Source organism: Pygoscelis adeliae, unplaced genomic scaffold, assembly GCF_000699105.1.
Source record: "Pygoscelis adeliae isolate BGI_AS28 unplaced genomic scaffold, ASM69910v1 Scaffold24, whole genome shotgun sequence".
In the NCBI taxonomy this organism is placed as follows: domain Eukaryota; kingdom Metazoa; phylum Chordata; class Aves; order Sphenisciformes; family Spheniscidae; genus Pygoscelis; species Pygoscelis adeliae.
The window spans coordinates 2,071,094-2,092,168 of NW_008824806.1; the positions used below are offsets into that span (position 1 = coordinate 2,071,094).

Consider the following 21,075-nt stretch of genomic DNA (forward strand, 5'->3'; position numbering starts at 1 on the left):
AGGCTGCCCAGGGAAGTGGTTGAGTCACCATCCCTGGAAGTATTTAAAAGACGGGTAGATGAGGCGCTTAGGGACATGGTTTAGTGGGCATGGTGGTGTTGGGTTGACGGTTGGACTCGATGATCTTGGAGGTCTCTTCCAACCTTAATGATTCTTTGATTCTATGATTTTGTAGAGCATGAGATTTAGAGCTGTAACATGCTCTGCTGTGCTGATCTGAAACTCAGTGAAGGCAATGGAATGATTTTGCTTGGCTTCAGACAAGGCTATATTTAAGTCAGTTGTTGCAGTTAGTTTTAAAATATCTGGCTTCCATCTGCTTAGAGATGAACACTACTTTCCAGCAATCATAACTTACACTGGCTGTTCTTTCTTAGATCTAACACAAATTAGAGATTCAAGTAGACCTCTGTCATGGGTGTATCTTGCTACTTCTCAATTACTGTACCTTACCAGTATAAATAAACATGAATCCTGCTGAGGAGGTAGAAAATTTGCTTTAGTTTAAAACAAGCAAATATTTGGCAAGTAGCTAATCAAAAGAAAAGGAAAAAAGAAAGAAAAGAAACTTAAAAAGCTCCAGATACGCTGCATCATAACTTCCTATGTTAAAAATTTTAGACGTTTCAAAACCAAGGTGGAATTTATTTTCTTTCTAAAGTGAGCATTGTTATGACAACTAATTTCATTAATGAAATCATTTATTAATAAACATAAATAAATCAGAACTAAAAAATAAATATCAATAAACAGAACATGGCAAAAACTTAAAATCCAGTCACCTGTGTAAGAGCTGCAGGAGATGTAGATGAAATTCTATTAACTTCTTTATCCAAAGTCTATCAGCACTTTTACTTCAAAAATCTGTATGGAATCATACCAGTTTATTCCCTGTGCAAATAAGTAGGGGTCAGGGGACAGCAGAGAAAGGGAAGCCCTGATCCCATGAAGTCAGTAATAAAATTTGTGTTATTTCTAGCATTCTCTGCTCCTTTTCTTACTCCTCTTGGCTTATGGGTCCCTTCTGTATTACTCTTTTCTTTCTTTCTTGAGGGACTCAACTCATTTATTGTTCAGCCACAAGAATCTCCTTTCTCTTTCCTTGAACTCTTTCTACAGTCCCATAAATTTAGATTTCTTCGCTCTCTGCATTGGGGATTTTTTTTCTTTCAGCCCATTCTCATGCTGCCAGAACTGATTCATGGCCACATACCTCCAGATACTGTTAAAAGAGTGGCCCAAAGATTGGGCAGTACTAACGCCTCAGGTGTTACACGGGACAGGTGGCTTTTCTTCATGAGAAGCACCGTGCTATGATCTCAGGAGTTGGTTGTAGAAAGGATGCACAGTGGAAAGGGAACAGAAGTTACGACTGAGCTAAAAGCCATCAGGTATTATTGGTTCAATATCTAGAATTAGTCTCCATGTGACAAGAGTGAGAAACCTAGGAAAAAGAAATGAGAAAAGATTTCACATATTTTAATCTGTCAAAACCATATGTGCAGCAATGCCCTCTGATTGTGCAGGCAGCTTGTATTTTGGCAGACGTGAAGACATATTGGCGGAATGCTGAGGAGGCTTGTTATAGAAGCCTGTGCTCATGCTATGTGGCGGAGGCATGTTTAAATGGCTGCCCCATCAGTCTTGCACACACCACCTTCGCTACACTAGCTTCAGATCAGCTAGAAGCCTGGACTAGCATTGCCCTGTATGGATTCCTGAATTCCTCTCTAGGCTTACAGCTATATACAGGTGGCTTGACTTCAAAAGGTGCTGTGGTATTCTTCTCCTCTCCCTTTTCTTCTTTTCCCCTCTCCAGTTACTGGAGATTCAGTGCCTTTTTTGTGGATTGGGGTCTTAATTTTGAGCAGTCACACTTGAAAAATATGGGCTGAGCCCACGAGATGTTTTCCAGTTAGAGAGTAAGAAAAATATTTTTGTCATTCATTCGTTCATTTATTTATACTTTTGATTGTGATGCCTTTGCTAACTGAGCAAATGTTAGCATAGTTTAGTTTGATCTTGACTTGATTTCTTTCACTGGGTCCCCATTTTGTTTTAGAATGCGGTCCTCATTGAACATAAGGATGGTCTGCCACCAAGACTTACTTAACTTTATAATGCTAACCAGATCACAGTGGACACACATTCATCATGAAACTTGAGGAGCAACTGCAGGACAGGACAGTCTACTTAGGGCTTTGTAGAAACTGGGATCCAACCCCCAACCAAGGCAGATCACAGTGATTTGCCAAGAAGACTGAGGACCCCTTTTTTCTTCTGATACACACCAGGAGATTTCTGAGTTATGCGGGCTTTTACTCCAGCAACTCGTTAGACCGTGCGGCAAATACTTTCCAAGGCCTGGTGTCAGAAATACAGTTAGCACATTTCAATTCTGGAATCACCAGCTCGTGGTTCCCCATTGACATGGTGCACCAGGGCTGGGAGGTTAAACTGTCTGATGAGCAGCCTGGTGTTCTGGATCTCTGCTACTCTGCCGCTCTGGCCACGACACTGACTTACCGTCACATCCTCCCTGCAGCTCATTTACTGCGTGCGGTGGCTGCTGCCAGGAGGTGTAACAAAATCAACTTTTATACCTGAGTAGAAAATTACTACTATCATTACTACTTTTTATTTCTAAGTGCTGACAGCCTCCATGAGACAAGTATCAAGAGTCCCTGTCCCAGAGAGCTTACAGACGTAAGAAGATAAACGCACTGTGAGGCCGCTGCAGCGGAAAGAAACACACAGTTTCAAAGAAAATAAATTGCTCTACAACAGGAAGGCAGGAGAAAGGTGGTTTCATAAATGAGTGCATGGCTTCTCTAAAGTCTAAAACCAGAGTCAGCCTATAATGGAGTGCATTTCCACTAATGAAGGATCCAATGTATGTTGTATATTTAGTTTGGATTTTTTTTGTCATTGCTCATCTTGATGGCCTTGATCCCAGGCACTCTAACTTTGCTGTATAAGTTGCTGAAAATGTATCAAACGGATTACCTAAACCTTGAGGTTTACTGGTCCATCATTATTTTTCTAGCAGTCATCATGGAGTGTGGCTGAATTCTTTCAGTCCTCAGTTAGCCACACAGCAGCACTTGACAATTTTGTGCAATGTTCTTTCTTTTTTTTCCAGTTTTTGTGATTCTTCCTTTTGCCATTCATACTTGCCCACAGGTCATACTTATTCTTCTTTAATACAGAATCTAAAGAACATTTTTCTTATTATTATTACGTCAGAATCTTAAGCTTTAATGGCTTTTTCCATCCATAACATTTCTATTTTTTAAACTCTGTCCAACATTGCACTTTCAAAATGGTATTTGGCCTCCAACTCTAAGGATAAAAGTCTTCATGGCTTTCTACTGGAAGTGGAGAGAAGTCACTTGGCATGGAAGGCAACACGGGCACGGGGCTTGTACCCAGTCAGCCGCCTGTGCTGGAGGAAGCAGCAGAGCCTTTGACAAGCCCATGGCAGACCCCAGCTTTAAAATGCCCCTGGATTTCATCTCTCAGCTTCACATAAAGCATTACCTGGCTCTTGGAGAACTAGGTATGCACCACAGATGTGCAGACAAAAAGTGGTAGGGAGAACAGGGACAGCACCACTATGCGGTATTACCTCTGGAGTGGCTGCCTTCAGTTCCCACAGACCCTGCTTAGCAGCACCATGGGCAGCCAAAGCAAACAAGTGTTGGGTGAAGAAGCCTAGTACAAAAAACATATGAAAACTAATACATGTAACGGTCTGCGCTTTAGTTCCTTATGAAATAAAGGATTAAGAAGGAGGAAGGGAAAACAAAAGGAGGAAGCCTTTGCAAGACAAAAAGATCCTGAGCATCAGTGAGCATTTTGCAGGATGAGTGGTCCCTTTATTGACCCTTAGATGTGTAAGGTATATTCTGGTCCTGTTTTCTCAAGTTTTGGCATTCTAACGCTTTAGTATTTTCATTTGAGACTTGACTGCTTTTCAGTCTGAGATTTTCTGCCACATCTGCGTATTCAACTGTTTTTACTGCAAGGAAGAAAGAGCAAGATTATGAAGAAGGAGCTTTAGATAAACTGAAAGAAGACAGACATATTGGGCCTGAGGGAGTTGGCCAGACTCTTCTTTCTTCCTTTTTTTACCTGGCAAAGCAATGAACTACACTTAAAGCTTATGATGCTAAATAAACCATCTGCACTTTTGGGAGGGAAATATGAACAGTATCTTCTGGAGTTTCCTGCAGGTTCCCTCTGCCCACATTAAATTGAAAGCAAAAGCTTTTCTCTGCCATTCTCTAGGTTTCCAAGTCATATATCATCTCCTCTAACAAGTGCAGTAAAAAGCATATATAATATGCACATGTGGACTTATGCATGTAACATTGTAAAATAAAGGTCTTTAACATTTAGAGGTATGTTGTAATCTTGTTGGGTTTGTATAGCTCTTATTATTAATGGGAATAAAAGGCAGGTGTCTCTGTGAATACAAATACATTCTTCATAGTTGCTTTAAATAAACCAAAGTTAACCAAGACAAAGACAATGCTGTATGAATCCTGTGTTCTCCAGTATCTTATACCATCATGGCACTCTGCTTAAAAAAAATACTTGAACACATCTCCTCATGTGTGCACACTGGAGGACATATGGTGCATTTCAGCTTTAAATTTGAATTTCCTTAATTTTGCAGGTTTAACTTATTCCCTTAATGATAGTTTAACAGGCTTTTTTTTTAATTGTTCAGTTTTGTTTTATTGCAGTTGTCTTAAAGGGATATTAGAGGTTATTAGAGGGATAGAAGAAGGAAAAATTGCACAGGCATGCACACAGACTTATGGAAGAGCATGCAATAGTTATTTCCATCACACTGTAATATAACAATCTCCATGTCAGTGAACAAAACATTATGTTTTTTCAGTCGAGATGTATTATCTCAGCTAAAGTATATTAGACAGTCTGCTATGTTATGTTCTGCTCCATCTGGTCAGTCATTTAGGTTCAATAGCAAGTATCAATGGAATTGTTTCTTATCAAGTGTCTCGGTGCGCTTAAATCCTTGATTTGGTAAAACAGTCTGAAAAAGTAATTACTGTGCATATGCAGATTTTCCTGTTTTTGGAGTTTATGGCACCCAACCATACTGAAAGTAAGCAGAATTAGAATGGGGAAAATGGAAGAAATGCAGATTTCTGTTGCTTGCACTCTACAGTCCCTAGTTCACAGAAGCCCTACCCAAACTCCTCTGTCAGGAAGGTCAGGGCTCTTGGCTGGGACACAGTAAGAGGCAGAGATAAAAAGCAGCAGCTGTCTGTAAAGTACCCCTCTTCCCTAAATTTATGGCTGCCCATGAGCACACTTGTCCTTCTTTTAGCCATGCTAGCTTCTCCAAACTGCACTGCTATGGCAGAGAACAAAGGCAGCTTTTGGAAGGCATAACATTTAAAAATGAAAGTATCTGTCCCAGCAGGGTTATAGAGGACTACCAAGGCAGTCACCTTGGTTCCTTACATAGGCAGTAGTTTCAAGCATCTAAATGAGATACTTACCTGATCCCATTGATTAAGGAGAGCATATACATACTTTGGTAGAGCAACCAGGGACTCTGCTGGGCTGACCAGGGAGCTATAAAGGACCCAGGTGTTCCAGTGGTTGGTTTTTGTGCCATACTTTAGTGGGTGGGGTTTTTGCGTAGTAGCATTTGGTTCTTAGATCTCTGTTTTCTGGAGCTTTAAACTCACTTTCATTTCTCAGGAGCTGAGATTAACTGGATCTGAGCCCCTGAGATTTGTGAGGCCAGGAAGAAAGTCAGCGAAAATACTTGACTGAGTGTGCTAGTGAGAAGGAGTTTCTGTTGCGAGGCAGATATATTACTTTCAGCTTCCTGCTGCAGGAATTGTTTATTTATTTTGCATTAAACAGTTCCTGGGAGCAGAGTGCTCTCTTGGGAACAGGGAGCCAGTATTTTGGGCCCCCATAACTAAGAGTTCTGATGGTCCCTTTATATCAAACGAGTGCTCAAACAAGTGAAGAAGAGGCATCAGGATCATTTCTGTTTCTACATGTGTTTTGGTCTGCTCTCAATGCTACTGTCCATGGTCCAGGAATGACTAGTGCTTTATGCCTCTGTGGGGACTCATGGAAAAGATATACATTTTGTGCTGTATCTGAATTGTAACACTAAAAGCTACCTGTCTCTTCAGGCTAGGGTGTTTAGTCTATATTTAGGTCCCTAGAGCCTTTTGCATTGCATAGTTGAGGTGCCATTAGCCTTTAGGCACCTCCAGGTTACAGTAGTCATGAATTCTCAGCAGTCAGTATAGCTCCTTCAGCATTTGGCACCTAAATTCTGAGCAAGTCTCAGGTGCCAAAGCTGATGGTTTAAACTGACATTGCTCCACTGACTGACAGATTTACACCAGCTGAGAATGTGGTGGTGGTGGTTCGATTTATGGGACAAAGGTGCGGGTGTGTAAGGGATGAGCAGTAGGGCCGGTAGTGCCAAGGTTCTTCAGGCCAGAGGCAATCTGAGACAGGAAGGCTGAGCACCCAAGCCATGTGTAGCTGGTGCTTCTTCGCCCTGATTATCTTAAGGTCAGTGTTTTGAAGATCTCTTTTTGCCTTTTGCTTTGCTTGCAGCTCACTAAATGGCTCTACCCTGAGTAAAGTGTTCATCAAAAAATTCATAAAGTGACTCTCACAGGGTTTCCTAGTCCTTCTGTCATTCTGCTGAGCATTTCCAGTAAGGAAGGAAGGATATGACCATGACTCGATTGTTTTAAATGTCTCTTTGATGCTTTGCTCCAAGTGTCAAAGGAACATGCAAATGACACCCTAGCCTGTAAAAACCAGGGACTTCAGTCAGGTTTTTTTTCCAAAGAAACCAAAAGGCAATGGTGACGACAGGATATATTTTATTGTCCTGCCTTTCCCCCAGAAATATTTATTTTAACAAAAGTCATCTTCTGGACCCCTAACAGTTGTCCCTCTGTTTTAAGGTATGGATTATGGTGGAACAGCTGAATGCAGGACGAATCAGCTATTGAGTCATCTGAGTTTAGAATGTTATGTTTGTAATACATTTCGTTATGTCTATGGTACATTTATGCAATTATTGTGTTACTTTATACTACTCCACAACTAAGATGGGGTTTGCCCAGTATTGTATAGATAGCAAGAGAAAGGGAGCTCCTGGTTTGGAAGAGTTTACAGTCTTGGAAGGGAAGTGGTAGAACGGGTGGAAGGGAAGACGGTGCAGTAGGATACAAAGGGAGCCGTCTGTCAGTGTATAGCAGAACATTGACAACAAGCAGTGAAACCTTCCAGGAGCACACCACCTGACAAATGTAGTGTCATTTAAATACCTTAGATGCTTTCCAGGAGAGAACTATTTCACTTATGAGCAAGATGCAGTAGGTCTTCCACAAGAGACTATTACTATAATTATGCATCCTCTGCACATCCATGTGTGTGTGTTTGCATGCATATATGTATAGGTTCATCTCTATTACACATTTGTTAAAACTATGCCTTCCCTGTTGCTGTTTCTCAACAGGAAGAACGTCGTGTGATTTATCTGGGTAAAATCAGACCTGACACAACCCGAACAGAACTGAGGGACCGGTTTGAAGTTTTTGGTGAAATTGAGGAGTGCACAGTAAATTTGCGGGATGATGGGTAAGAACTTTCGAGATTACTTCCTGTTGGGGAGCTGCCATATGTAAAAAATTATGGCAGTAAGATTACTGGTATGGGAGTTACCAATGTAAGTGCTGTGACAGATGACATGCTGAGTTCAAAACCTTATTTATTTTCTTTCATCCTTATTTATTAATCTTGCTAGTTGAGATTTCCTGTCCCAGAAATAAGTATTTAGCTGCATGACAGGACAATCATGCTGATAAATGGATGCAGTACTTCTGGCATTTCCACTGCTGGGTCTCCTGCAAGTTCTTGCTTTCAGGAAGGGGTTACACTAATGTGCGTTAACTCTTTTCAGCTTTTGTTCACAACTGTGTTTTTCAATTGCAGAGACAGCTATGGTTTCATCACCTACCGCTATACTTGTGACGCCTTTGCTGCTCTTGAAAATGGATGTACTTTACGCAGGTCAAATGAACCTGACTTTGAGCTGTACTTCTGTGGATGCAAGCAATTTTGCAAGTCTAACTATGCAGACCTAGGTAGGCATTTTGCTCTATGTGAATTAAAGTACATAACTGGAACCTTGTAACTCAGGACAATTTAGGGTTTGCTTCTTTTTTGTTTGCTGCTTATATTATTTAAATGGTTGGGGGAGGTTAAAGGAAGTGGTTTTCACTTGCTGAAAGAAGTTTAAAAGTCTACTAATCTGAGCTCTAATCTGAGCTGGCTTCTTTCAGATATTTCAGACTATGAAAATTCTTTTAAAGCCCATTTCCATCATTATCAAAAATAAGTGCCTGATATTCAATAATACATTTCCATATTGAAATGATAGCACCACAGAAACCTCCTGCATGCTTTACTATTCATTGCTATGCTATGACTGCTTGGTTCTAATACCTGATTTATTTATATGAGCGATAAACAGAGAACAAAGTAGATGCCTCACCCCCAAAATTCATTATGATTCTTACTTTGCCATGAGTTGTGCTGTAGATGTGTAGGACTTGCCAGAGACACTCCTTAAACACAATTCATAGTTTCTCAGGTTTGAAAGCTAGAAGGGCTTGTGACCAAATCTGACCCTTAGTATAGCAAAGGCCACAGATCTCAACTGGTGGTTCTCAAATCGTGCATAAGCATCTATGTATGAAGGTGTCTCCTTGCAGGGACTTCCAGTCATGATGTAAGAGGCTCCAGCCTGTGGAGAGCTTAGCAAATCTCTTGGTGTCCCACTAATGTGGGGCAGGATGCATACCAGACTCCAGACCCCAGTATGCTGTGATAACTCCAGTCCCAAGTGTGCACACTGGCTGCAATAACACATCTGGGTCTGTCCTAGTCCTGTCTGGGCAAAAATGTATGGTTCTATCCTATGCCCTGGGTCGGGGTGTGATGCTTCCCCTTCAAGGATGTTTGGAGATATTCAAAGTCTTACAGCACGAATACTGATATTAGGTATATGCATAAAGAGACCAACCATGCAGACTACCAAAACATCCTCTATAATATTATAATATATTATAAACTCACCTCTTATTTAATTACCTTTTAAAATGTAAAGTATTCATTAAAGGTTAAACCTTTCCTAATACCTGTATAAATAGTGTAAAGGTATGGGAGATACTCTTTTCTGAATAACATAGCAAGGGACATTTTGCCATTGAATCTATATTAATCAGATATTGTGGGGTTTTTATGAATAAATGACCACAGTCATTAAAATCTCTCATAACCCTGTAACACAGTGCTAATGAAATCTTGTATGTGCTGCCCTCAGCTTTGTACAATGCAGGAAGTGAATACAGATATGTTTTTTCTAACCAATTGATGTCTTTTTGGAATAAATGATAAAGATGATATGCATTGTTCACAATGAATATGCTTTAATTCCCTTCAGTGGCTAAACAGATAATGTAAAGCTAAGAAAAGGCAATTGACTGCTGAAGAGATATAGTGTTGATGTTGAAAATATAAAAGGTAGCAAGGCATTTGTCGAAGTGTAGGCTGATAAAAACAGTAAAAACAGATTGAAGTCTTGACTTGATTTGACTTATCTTCAGCAGTGGAAGCCAGGGTTGTCTCTGTATCTCAGAAAATCTGGGGTTTAAAATAAGTTGTCTGAAGGGAACCTTCTTGAACATTATTCATCACTGGGAGTATTCCCTGGCAGGTCTCTCCATACTGAGTAGGACTCCCAGAGTATCTGTGAGCAGAGTATTTTCACTTTGTCCTGCTGACAGCTTGAGCTTCTGTACTTCAGACTGCATTCCCTGTATTTTGCAGAGTATCTGATAGAGCTACATAAGGAAATGGCAGGATGAACTTTAAAATTCATGAGCTAGTACAAGGACAGAGAGAATTAATCAGCCTTGGGTTGAGTACAGAAGAAAGAAAACACTTGAAAATAGTAGTCAGAAGTTTAACACCTCTCCTCTGTGAGAAGATATTGTCTTAACAGAACTTGTAATGAACATTTAATGCACAGTGTGTCTTATAGTGGTAGATGGGGAGTTCTGATTAATTCAACACAAGAAATGGCAAGAAAAGGGCACTCTCACAAAGGAGCTGTGACACAGGAACTGGGGAGAGTCAGTGTTAAGCAGGGATGACTCCAAAAGGAAATTCAGTGCTTGCAGCCATGTCAATAATTGCTGTACTGGAGCTGTATGGCCACAAACATACAATCCCTCCTCTGTGCTAGGAACAGACTGAGGTCTGTGTCGGAGCAACTGGCAAAGCTGGAGCAGGTATTGCAGGCCACAGGAGCTGGACCATTATTGCTGCTATGACTTACATGTATGCCGCAAAAAGCTGAGGAGCCCACCTAAGATTGCTTGTATGGCAGTGCAGAGGCCCTGCCCTGAATTGCTCACACTCTGAAAAAAAAAATCAGAGTGGAAGCAAAAACAGATTCAGGGAGGTGCAGTGACTTGTACAAGACCCCGAGGCAGGGCAGGCAGAAGCACGGTGTCCCCTGCGCGCTGCCCACAGGCTGCCCTGGCTTTCTGCAGAATCATCCCCCTGTTACCTTTCTCAGGAGAAGTAAGTCTTGGATATTGCATGTTGCAAAACAACCGCTGCAAAATGATGGTGGAGTTTTGGGTAAAGCATCTGTCAAGATTATCTGGACTCCTTTGAGACCTCTGCATAGCAGTGTGTCGGTGCTCAAGTCCTTGGAGAAACTGTTTTGAGTTTACCTGCTCTATATGTACATGCAATTTATGGTTCTCCCCCACTGCTGATGATGTGTACTGCTTTTGTTAAGTCCTGCTTCTTACCAGAAAGCTCTGTCCATACGTAAAGCTTCTCTGATGACCGTTTCTGGGCTTTTGTCATCCCATAAAGTTGTGGTTGTAAGTGGATTGTTTCTGCAGTTCGTACCATTGTACAGAGAAAATAATATAAGTACTCGCTAGTGGTTCTTGCTTCTTACCTAAACTTGCATCCTTTGGGTTTCAGATTCAAACTCAGATGATTTTGATCCTGCTTCCACTAAAAGCAAGTATGACTCCATGGATTTTGATAGTTTACTTAAAGAGGCACAGCGGAGCCTGCGTAGGTAACATGCATCACACCTGAGGAAAACGGAGGGATGGCGAATACCTCACGGACATCACGTCCTTCAATAATGGACAATTAAAAAGTCATACTTAGGAATTTCTCCTACTTTACACTCTCTGTTCAAAACCATGGTTTACATGAACACAGCTGCTCGACGAGTGGAGAGGCAGAATGGCTGTCCAGTAAGCACATGTGTGTCCATGGGTGTCAGCTTTGCTTTCGCGGGTGATCGGTGGCGGGGGAGCCGGGCATTCCTTGCGAGTTCAATGCAAACCACGAGACATGGCAGCAGTTCCACAGAGATACGCGTACAACGATGAACTGCAAAATCTGTACATATTGCATTTTAACAAAAAAAGAACAAAAACAGAAAAAAAAATTTGAGAACTATGGCTGCTGATGTCTGGGAATCAGACACTGCATTTTTTTTTTTTTTAAATGAAGCTGCTTCTCACACCACAGTGATAATATGACAATCCAGAAGAAACCACAGGTCCCAGAAGCCTACAATCTGTTTTAGCTTTGTTTTAAGATTTTTCTTTTCTTTGGGTTTTTTTTTTTCCGGGTTTTTTTTGTAGTCCTTGCAGAAGAGAAAATGAAAGGCTCAAGCTTCCCTAACATTTTGAAGTTTCATCTTTTAATTCTGACACCCATGTAAATGTCTACAACGTTGATCTTCCACAGCAAAATTTTCAAAGCCTTGTTAATGGTCAAATGTGCAGCTTGTTCAGCGATTTATTCTAATGAGCGGATGTGGTGTTACATTATTAATGAGAGTTGGATATAACTATCTGGGTGTGTGCACAGATAGTTTATTTGCTACATTCTCTAAAGTAGTTGAGTATTTACAAATGTTAAATGGAGTATTTTTATTTATGTACATACTGTATGACGATGTTCTTTTTTGTTACAGCTATGCACTGTAAATGCAGCCTTCTTTTCAAAAACCGCTGAATTTTTCTTAATCAAGAATACTCAAATGTAATTATATGAGGTGAAACAATTATTGTACACTAACATATGTAGAAAGCTGAACTTATGCTTATATATATTTGATTGTAAAAAAAGAGAGAAAAGCGTGTGGGTGAGGGTGTGTGTGTATATGTGTGCGCGCGCGTGTCTGAGTGCAAAAATGCTTTACACACATTCATCCCTTCTTTGGTGAGCTTATATAAGAATTTTGTCCAGAATTATCCTAGCCCCAAAGGTATTAACCACTTCTGCAGTATTTTTCCACATTTTTCTCATTGCTTGATTTTCTTTTGCAGTTTTATACACTGAATTTGTTAGGGGAATGAAATTTTCTCATCTAAATTTTTCTAGGAGATACCATAATTTTATGTAAAGTCTCTCAAATGGGTAATCATTAAGAAATGTTTTTATTTTATGTATCAACAGTAGTTTTGGAACTAGAGGTTAAAAATCTTTTTAAAATGCTATTTTGTTTTAATTTTTGTGATTTTAATTTGATAAAAATACGCTGAGGTACTAAGTACAGTATGATTTTTACAGTAATTCTGTGTCTAAACACTGTTCTTGAAGCCAGTAATCTTTTCATTGGCAGAGTTTAATGATGGTATTTATCTATATTTTTTACAGTTATGCATCCTGTATAAATACCGATCCTTCATTCCTTTGTTTACTAAAGAGACATATTTATCAGTTACAATTATCCTATTTATTATAAATTATGAGATGACTAAAATAATTAAAAGGCCAGTGGAAATTTTATACCTAGGATGCATGACGGTTGTCAGTTTGGAGTAAGTGCTTCGTTTGGAAATTCAGCTTTTGCAGAAGCAGTGGGTTGTTTGGGTTTTTTTCTTTTTTTACTATGCACTAGCATGGCCTCAGATGTGCCCATGACATTGTTGCTGATGACATTGCTTCTGCTAAATTAAATAGAAACTTCAGGAAAAAAAAAAACCACAAGAGTAAACTACTGCTATTCTGAGCATCAGAATTTCATCTGAACTCGGAGTCTCTAGACTGAATCAGCAAAGTTTGGAATTTGCTTGCGAATGTATAGATTTGGTATTCTATTACTGTTTGGCATTCATGACTCCTCTTAAAGGTATGGTGCACCTAACTATTTAATCTCCTTTCCCACTCCCAGTCTTAGAAAACCGATTCCACCCCCATGCCAGTGCAGTTGATTTTGATGGCTGCATTCATTTTATCACCAGCATATTGTGTTCTGAGAGATTCCACTGTCTGTCCTGTCGGAGGCTTGCTTGATTTTTTGGCTTCTTATTTCTCAGTAGATAGATAGCAATAAAAAAAAAAGAAAAGAACTTTTTCAGAGGTTCTGTGTTACGACTGTAACATTCTTTAATCTGCATAATTCTTGTTGTTGCTCTGTAGCTTAAAAATGCAGGTATTTTAACTTTGTGTGAATGCCAAACTAAAAGTTTACAATTTTCCTTTCTGGATTTTGAGTATCTTCTGTTGTAAAAAAAAATATTAAAAGCAATAAATTATTTTTAAGAAATCAATATTTAGTATATCATATTGTGTGTTCAAGGACCAGATGCATTACCAGTTTGCCTTTAAATTTCTGTGGTTAAATTTTAAGTACATTCTCTTTTGCCCTAGATTGCTGACATGAATAAATTGGTGTGGGGTTTGGAGGGGGGATTATTTATTTTTCGCCAAGCAGGCATAATGACACGAGTCAATTTTTTTTTTCACTGGCCTGGCAAACATTCTCATCTTGAAGATGGCTTTCCTCTGTGGATTTACAAATTACATATGAAATTAATAGAGCTAGGATTGCTGAATAAAGGTACTTGTATCCTTTGTAGACACTGTAGTAGGTAACCCACCAAATATAAACTCAGTGTTTCCTTTTCTTTTTTTCTCCCCCAAGAACATTTCAAATTAGCACATGTACCACATTGTCACCGGAGGCAAATTGCAGCGTAGTTCTGTGTGTCTTTTAGATGAAGATTGTACCGTTGCTTTCATGCTGTGGTAAGTACCACATCCGCAATACAGGTAACAGAACTGGTACTTAGAAACTATGGTCTTTCCTAGAGCTGTAACAAAGTAATTCCTACAGAACGTAAAATGATCCAAACAGAGGGAGCCTAAAATGGAAGAAAAATACCTGTGCTAAACTACTCTGAAAAGCAGTTGGGCCGCCATCACCAAAAGCAGCACTGAGACAAAAGTTTGTGCCTCTGGAGTATAATACTTGGGTCAGTTGAAAAAAAAGAAAACAACTCCACCTTCTTCTCATCCCTTTCGATGTAAGCTTACAGTAGGTAATGATTATGTGTCCTTTTTGATGGCTGTAATGAGAACTTCAATCACTGTAGTATAAGATCTGATCTATAAATGACCTAGAATAGCCATGTAATATAATGTGATGATTCTAAATTTGTACCTATGTGACAGACATTTTCAATAATGTGAACCACTGACCTGATGGAGCTACTGTAAGATTTGTACAGTAGGTGAACATGTAAAGCTATTGGTTGGACTATGCTGAACAGGGAAAGCGAGATATTAGTTAAGCCCAAGCTGGGCTATTTTCCACCTGCCAATTCTACATGTACTTCTGTGGTTTAATTCATTGTATGAAAATTCCTGTGATTTTTTTTTTTTTTAATGTGCAGTACACATTGGCCTCACTGAGCAAATAAAGGGAAACGAATGTTTCAAATCCATTTCTGTTTCTCTTTTTTATCACAAGTGACAGGTTTTTCACCCCCCAACTGGTTGTGTGCTGGGTTTTCTGTTACTCTTTCTAATGGTCATAATTGATTTCAGATAGAAGTCCAGATCACACCTCCGTTACTGCACTTGGGGCAGGGGGCAGAACCACTAGTTTTAATATATTTAGTGGTAGAAAGGTGCTATCTGCCTTTCTGCCATGAGTACCCAAGGCTGTTGAAGGACCGACATAAACCTTGTAGGAAAACTTTTGAAAAATGCTCAGTGGAGTTCTAAGAGTTGCCAGCTCAAGTTAGGAGGGGGTGGGGAATGTAAGGGCTTTCCTACGTGGCCATGCTTGGATCCAAGTTGTGCAGGTAGTAGGGACCAACAAGTCCAAAATTGTTGGTATCTTCCACCCTGAGATGATAAATACCTGTACTAGGAAAAAGCACCGTCATGAGAGTCCTTCACCAGCCTCTGTCTCAGCAGGCAGGCTAGGAGGATCAGACAGGTAGGTGGCTGGACAAGCATGGGTTTTCTGAATCCTTCCCAGACAGTACAGGGTGCAGCTTGGCGGGCTTCCACACCGGCATTGCCACTGGGCAGGCAACAGCTAGGCGAGGGGCTGGCAAAGGGTATTCACAACCCCCTCCTTTACATGCACATAAAAAGGGGAAGGAATTGCTTTTCTTTGGTTTGCCCAGGGTTCATTCACAGGTGGCCAACGTACAGCTGTAGGCCTATCCCATTGTGTGAACAGCCTTCTCTGGGGGTTAACAGCACAACACTGTATGACTGAGTCTTCGCGTCTGGATGTGTGCCTCAGAAGGTACCCGAGGCATGATGCGAGGAGCAGTGCAGGGCAGCCTATGCAGCTGGTGGGCAGCCTGGTTGTGGTCTTTGGGTAGAGAGGACTACTGAATTCACTTGAAAAAATTGCCTTTCTCAAGATGACTAGCCTCCACCTCATCTCTGTTCCTAACATTGCTGTTTATTTTATACTCTATAATATTTTTTTTACTTGCAAAAATGTTTAGCTCTTGCATTTTTACCATTTACTAATCCAAACTGTTGTGCTTGGTGCTCGCAATGGTGGTAGAGCAAAGTTCTTCGCTGTGTGGGATTTGCATTGTTGACTCACTGCTCCTGATCAAATTAATGCTCAAAACATAGTGGGCCAAATCCGTCCCTGATGTACTTCGTCAGTGTTGCTGCTGTTCCACAAGGCATGAATTTAGCCCAATATTTCTCCAGTTACTAGGCTTTTTAATTTGATTTGTTTATTCATTTAAAATTTTTGCATAGCACTTTGATGCTTGCAAAAAAGCACTCTATTAGATTTCCAGGAAAGTATTGCTTTTTGCCTCCCATCCCCTCATTTTATGTCATTAAGGTTTAAAATCAGGATCTCGTTTATTAAGAAATCAACCCTTCCATTGCCTGTTCTCCTGGGTTACCATTTTCTCCCACGGTGAATGCTGCAGGCTGAGCACCTGAAATCAGATTCAGGCGCCTCAATGAGTGGCCTGATTTTCAGAAACACTGAGCATCTCGCAGCTCCCATTGACTTCAATTAGACCTGCCGGCTCTCAGCACTTTTAAAATCAAGCCACATATTTAGAGCCCCAATTCAGCACAGCATTTACATTTGTGCTTAAGTCCACCCTGATTCAGCAAAGCACTTAAGCCTGAGTGTTTTTAGATCCATTGAAGTCAAGTGCTCGGCTGCTTTGAATAAAAATAGACTCCTGGATTGGGGCCTAAGAATCCAAATACAGACACCAACGCCTAATTTTAGGCTCCATTTGGAAAACTTGGGCCTTGCCTACCACCTTTAACCTTTAATGCTTACAGAAAACACAAAAACACCCGTCAGGTCATAAGGGGAAGGGGGGAGGTTTAAGGAAGAGAAGTGGAAGCGATGGACAAAATTCTTCCTTGTGGAAAATGTTTTGAAAACTTTAAATCCAACTCTTGCAAGATGCCTTGGTTCATCAGTATTATTTCACGTTACACTTCCAGAATCTCATTCAAGATTAGAGTGCAGTTATTCTATTGTCCTTCACCATTAATTAATAAACTATATTAAACTTTAACCAATGCCAGCTTCCCCTGCTTTTCCATGAATCACACTCTCACCATTGATATTCCATGTTCACAAGCAAACTAAACTATAAATCAATTTTCTCTACTTTATCAAACATCAGAAAGTAATAAAGAAGGTCACAAATAGTACAGTAGTTCCTTGGAGGTTTGTAACATCATAATTTAAAGCTCAGAAAGATTGAATCAAAAGTTGAATTAATCCCTAAGGGAAAAGATTCTATATAGATTCTATTGATAGACATAGGGCAGCCTGTCTTCACTGGGAGCCGGTATATTTGTTAATACTTCGGGACAAAGGAGACTAGTCTTCTCAGCAAAGAAGAAAATGAAATCCTCCATGAGAGGAAGTGAATATATCCTCTGCGCTTCCGTCGCTGTGCTCTCCTTACACCACTCTGCTGAAAAAGAGAGAAAACTGACTCATCTTTTGCTGCACGATGTGCTCTGCTGCATGGCCAGTGTCTGTGCAATGCAATTATGGAAACTGCAGCTGGATGGAATACATATAGAAATCGTAAATGTTGCACTTGATCGGTGTTCATTCCTCGACTGATGCTTTTTTAGTCGAACAACCTCAACCCCAAATCTTAGCAGTCTATGAACCCAAAGCAAAATGAAAGGTTGGGTTTTTTCAGTGACAAATTTTGGTGAAGTTGCAAATATTTATTCTGCAGCTGGAAACATATTCCTCAAAACATGTTTAGCTTTTGAGGTTCCTCTGAATTATTGCAGCCTCCTTTCAACATGCTTCTGAAATCATAGTTTTACAAAGGCATTTCTGATTCTCTTTTATAAAAAAGATCTATAACATTAATGACGTGACCGGACCTGATGAATTAAGCTCTTCCAAATTCAAATGGAATTAATGGGGAAAAAAAGAATCCCATATAAAGGAAAGCAATTAAAAATAGAATTCACTAATGGCCTCAGTTGGAAAAGTTATACACACAGGTGTGGTAAATGGTGAGATCTGAGATGAAATGTGCCTTTTTGGAATGCAGGCATGGTGAAGTACAAGATGATCGAAGGGTTTGTGCTTGCATACTGGCTATTTTCTTATGGTATTTGCTAGTAGAGAGGAACTGAGCTGCTCTGTGACAAAGGCAGCTGAACAGAAAACAGGTACAATTCCAGCCTGTCCAAAACCAGTGACTAAACCCCAACCGTCGTCAACCCTTTGCATTAACCCCAGCTTGTGTAAACAGTGGACAGTGATCAAATGTAAATAATCTGATTTGCCTTATTTGCGTCATGACAGATTGTCAGCCAGATGTGGTGTAAATGAAAACCAAAGCTAAGTGTGAAGAAAACCACGTCCTAAAGAACACAATATGTAAATTACTACTAAGACTCTTAATCGAATAAAATATTTGCTACAATTTATTTTTGACAATGTGCATTCTATTTGCTATTAAATTAGTGCTTGATAAAGTAATAGAATTATTACAACATAAAGTTACTGCGCTATACCTTCAAGGCAAGGCATTCGAGAGATCTTCTCGTTGTCCTCGGATTATTGACTTTGGCATTATGGAAAACGCACATTGGTGCCTTATACTAATTCTTTCCTACTGCATTTGCAACTCAGGCCTATGCTTATTCATGCAATGTGTTGGCAGTAAATTTAGAAAAAAAAAAAATCAGCCACACACTTGAAAACTAACGGAGTTCTTTCTTTTTTTTAACCATTTATTGGAACAGTACCACAGCTAACTGTAGTTTTCTATTCATGAATAATGTATTGTCGTAGCTAGGCATGCCCTCGGTTAAACACGCCTGCCAGCAAGTAGTGGAATGGTGAGTGCTGTTGCTGAATAATGATTAATTACTCGCCCTTCTGAAGGAGCCTGGTTTTGTAAACTGGTCACACAGCATGTTACGTGGATTGTGTCTGCTACACAAAAGGTTACTTGCAATGACATAATGAGACATAATGATGCACATCACAACAATTCTTTGGTACAAATCTGCACACAATGGAATTTAGATAGAAACCCGTTTATTTACGTATCCTGTTTGCCAGAGGGTACAAAACTTCACTGCATTGCCGCAGTGCTGCCATTGCTCCTTCTGCAATGCTGACATTTTGGGTGAAAACACTGTGATGGCTTCTTCGGGAACGTCCAGCCGCAGCTTCGCAGAATTGCCCCGTGACAGCCTGCTGGCAAACTCTGGGAGGGACTCAGCTCCCACCGCATGACAGCTATGTGAGTGGGATGCTTTGCTGATGCCTGTCCAAACTCTTGGTGGGAAGCTGGGATGCAGTTCCTCACTGCAAGGTGAGGAGTTCACTTGCAGTACGGGGTGAGCAAACCTGCATGTTCTCATACCTGTCTGACCTGGGAAGGATGAGCAGGGAATCCAAGTTTTGCAATATATTGTACTTCGTTGTGTGGTCAAAGGAAGAAGGGCATTCAGAAGTACTGTTCTAAAACCTAGAGCCACAGCTTTTCTGAACCCTAGGGGGAAAAAAGATCTAGTTGTTCTCGGCTCCTGCTCTCTGGAAAACAGGAAGTGCTTGGCCAGGGCTGTCCCAGGGTTGCTGGGACCACCACTGGCAGCACCGATGGCAGAGCAGGGAGGTCTAGTCCTGCCTGGTCTCAGCAGGAGGCATTTGACTGTCCAGGCAGGATCTGTGTGCTGCTTTGAAGTTGCTTGTTTGCCACTAAGGCCCTGTTGGTCAAGCTGCAGAAGTTTTAGTTGCTAGAGGTGTGTCATGGGGCTTGGTAGGCGATGGGCCTTCTCTTGCTCTGGAGAGGACGGGAAGGCCTGCACATGCATCTCTGTCCCACAACAACATGGCAAAGCTGGCTGCAGCAGCCCACGCTGTCTTCTTTTCTTGTGCAGTGACCTGGATTGCACAGCAGCCCCACAAAAGCACTGTCCTGATCTGGTCAGGTAGGATGATTTGGACACAGGAGCTGCATTTGAACAGGCGAGGATGTGTGCGATTTGAGAACCACGCTTTGGACACTCTTACACTACAGTTGCATGTCTCAGTGTTCAGGAACTCCTTGGCATCTTTTAGTCAAACTGCTCGTTTTGTCCATTGTTGTCTCAAGAAGGACAAAATGTTATGGTATTGTTTATACATAAGCATGACTGTGGTAGAAGATTAGGTACCCTATAAAACTTGTTTTCCTATAAATGAGGTGGAATTTGCATATGTGGTATGAGTTTCTACTCCATATATGCGGCGATGAATAAACTGCTTCCTATGACCAGATCATCAGCAGTCTCTAATGCAATTATGTACTTATATGGAACTAGAGAAGGTTGTAGGGATTAAGACCAGCAAATGGCACTGCGCTACGACCAATGTGGCAGATATTTCTCCTGACATTTCCCACAGTCCTCAGCTTTGCCCACCAGCAATGTCACGGCCTCAGCCACTGCTTTGCCCTCCAATACATGACAGTTATGCAAACTACGATGGAGTGCTATGTGCCCTTCCAGTGAGCACAAGGCAACCATGAGACACTTTGTGGGGTGCCAGGGGCCCAGCGGAGCGTGCCAGCACCCCCGCCGGAGGGTGGCCATAGCACCGTGAGGGGACGCCATTTGTGTAACAGCTGTCGTACACCGAGCCAACATCTGGCATAATTCTGCAACTAACAAATATGATTTTTCTTCCACAAATAGTTCCTTGAGCGGTAGATCATGTGCGGGCTGATTTACTGCAGCACTCTCCCATGCGGATTCTCTGATTTGTGATAATTTCACCAAGGTGGCTCTGCAGCCTTTCCCTCCGCAGCGGCAATAATGGAGAGTGTCTCTGCCTCCACCTCTCCCCCTGGTTTCATGAAACAAAACGTGGTATGCTAGATCGCAGTATGCTGAAGGCTTCTACCCTGCTACCAAATTTTGCTGAAATGGACCAACATGGTCAGAAGTTACTGGGGAATGGGAGCCAGGAGGAAATAACGCAGGAAGGAGAAGCATGTGGGCAATGGGAGCATGGTGGAAACAACACGGGCAGGAGGCAGAAACTCCTGAGACTCATGCCCTCAGGAAATGAGGGGAAAAAAACCCCAGTGGAATCCTCCACTTTGATGGCTCGATAGTATTGGTATTATTTCCCAGCCACGCAGACGTTGTCCATCTAACTAATAA

The 21,075-nt window shown here is 41.0% G+C and overlaps 1 protein-coding gene across 2 annotated transcripts in view; it reads left to right on the top strand.

Annotated features, from left to right (window-relative positions):
- Positions 1-13,463, top strand: part of PPARGC1A (peroxisome proliferator-activated receptor gamma, coactivator 1 alpha) — a 66,905-nt gene extending 53,442 nt beyond the window's left edge. For both annotated transcript variants that reach the window (XM_009324061.1, XM_009324062.1), the window contains 3 exons: positions 7,544-7,665; positions 8,020-8,171; positions 11,095-13,463. In XM_009324061.1, the coding sequence (XP_009322336.1) occupies positions 7,544-7,665; positions 8,020-8,171; positions 11,095-11,198 (378 nt within the window). In that variant the 3' untranslated portion in view covers positions 11,199-13,463. The remainder of the gene's footprint in view (positions 1-7,543; positions 7,666-8,019; positions 8,172-11,094) is intronic.
- The last annotated feature ends 7,612 nt before the right edge of the window (positions 13,464-21,075 follow it).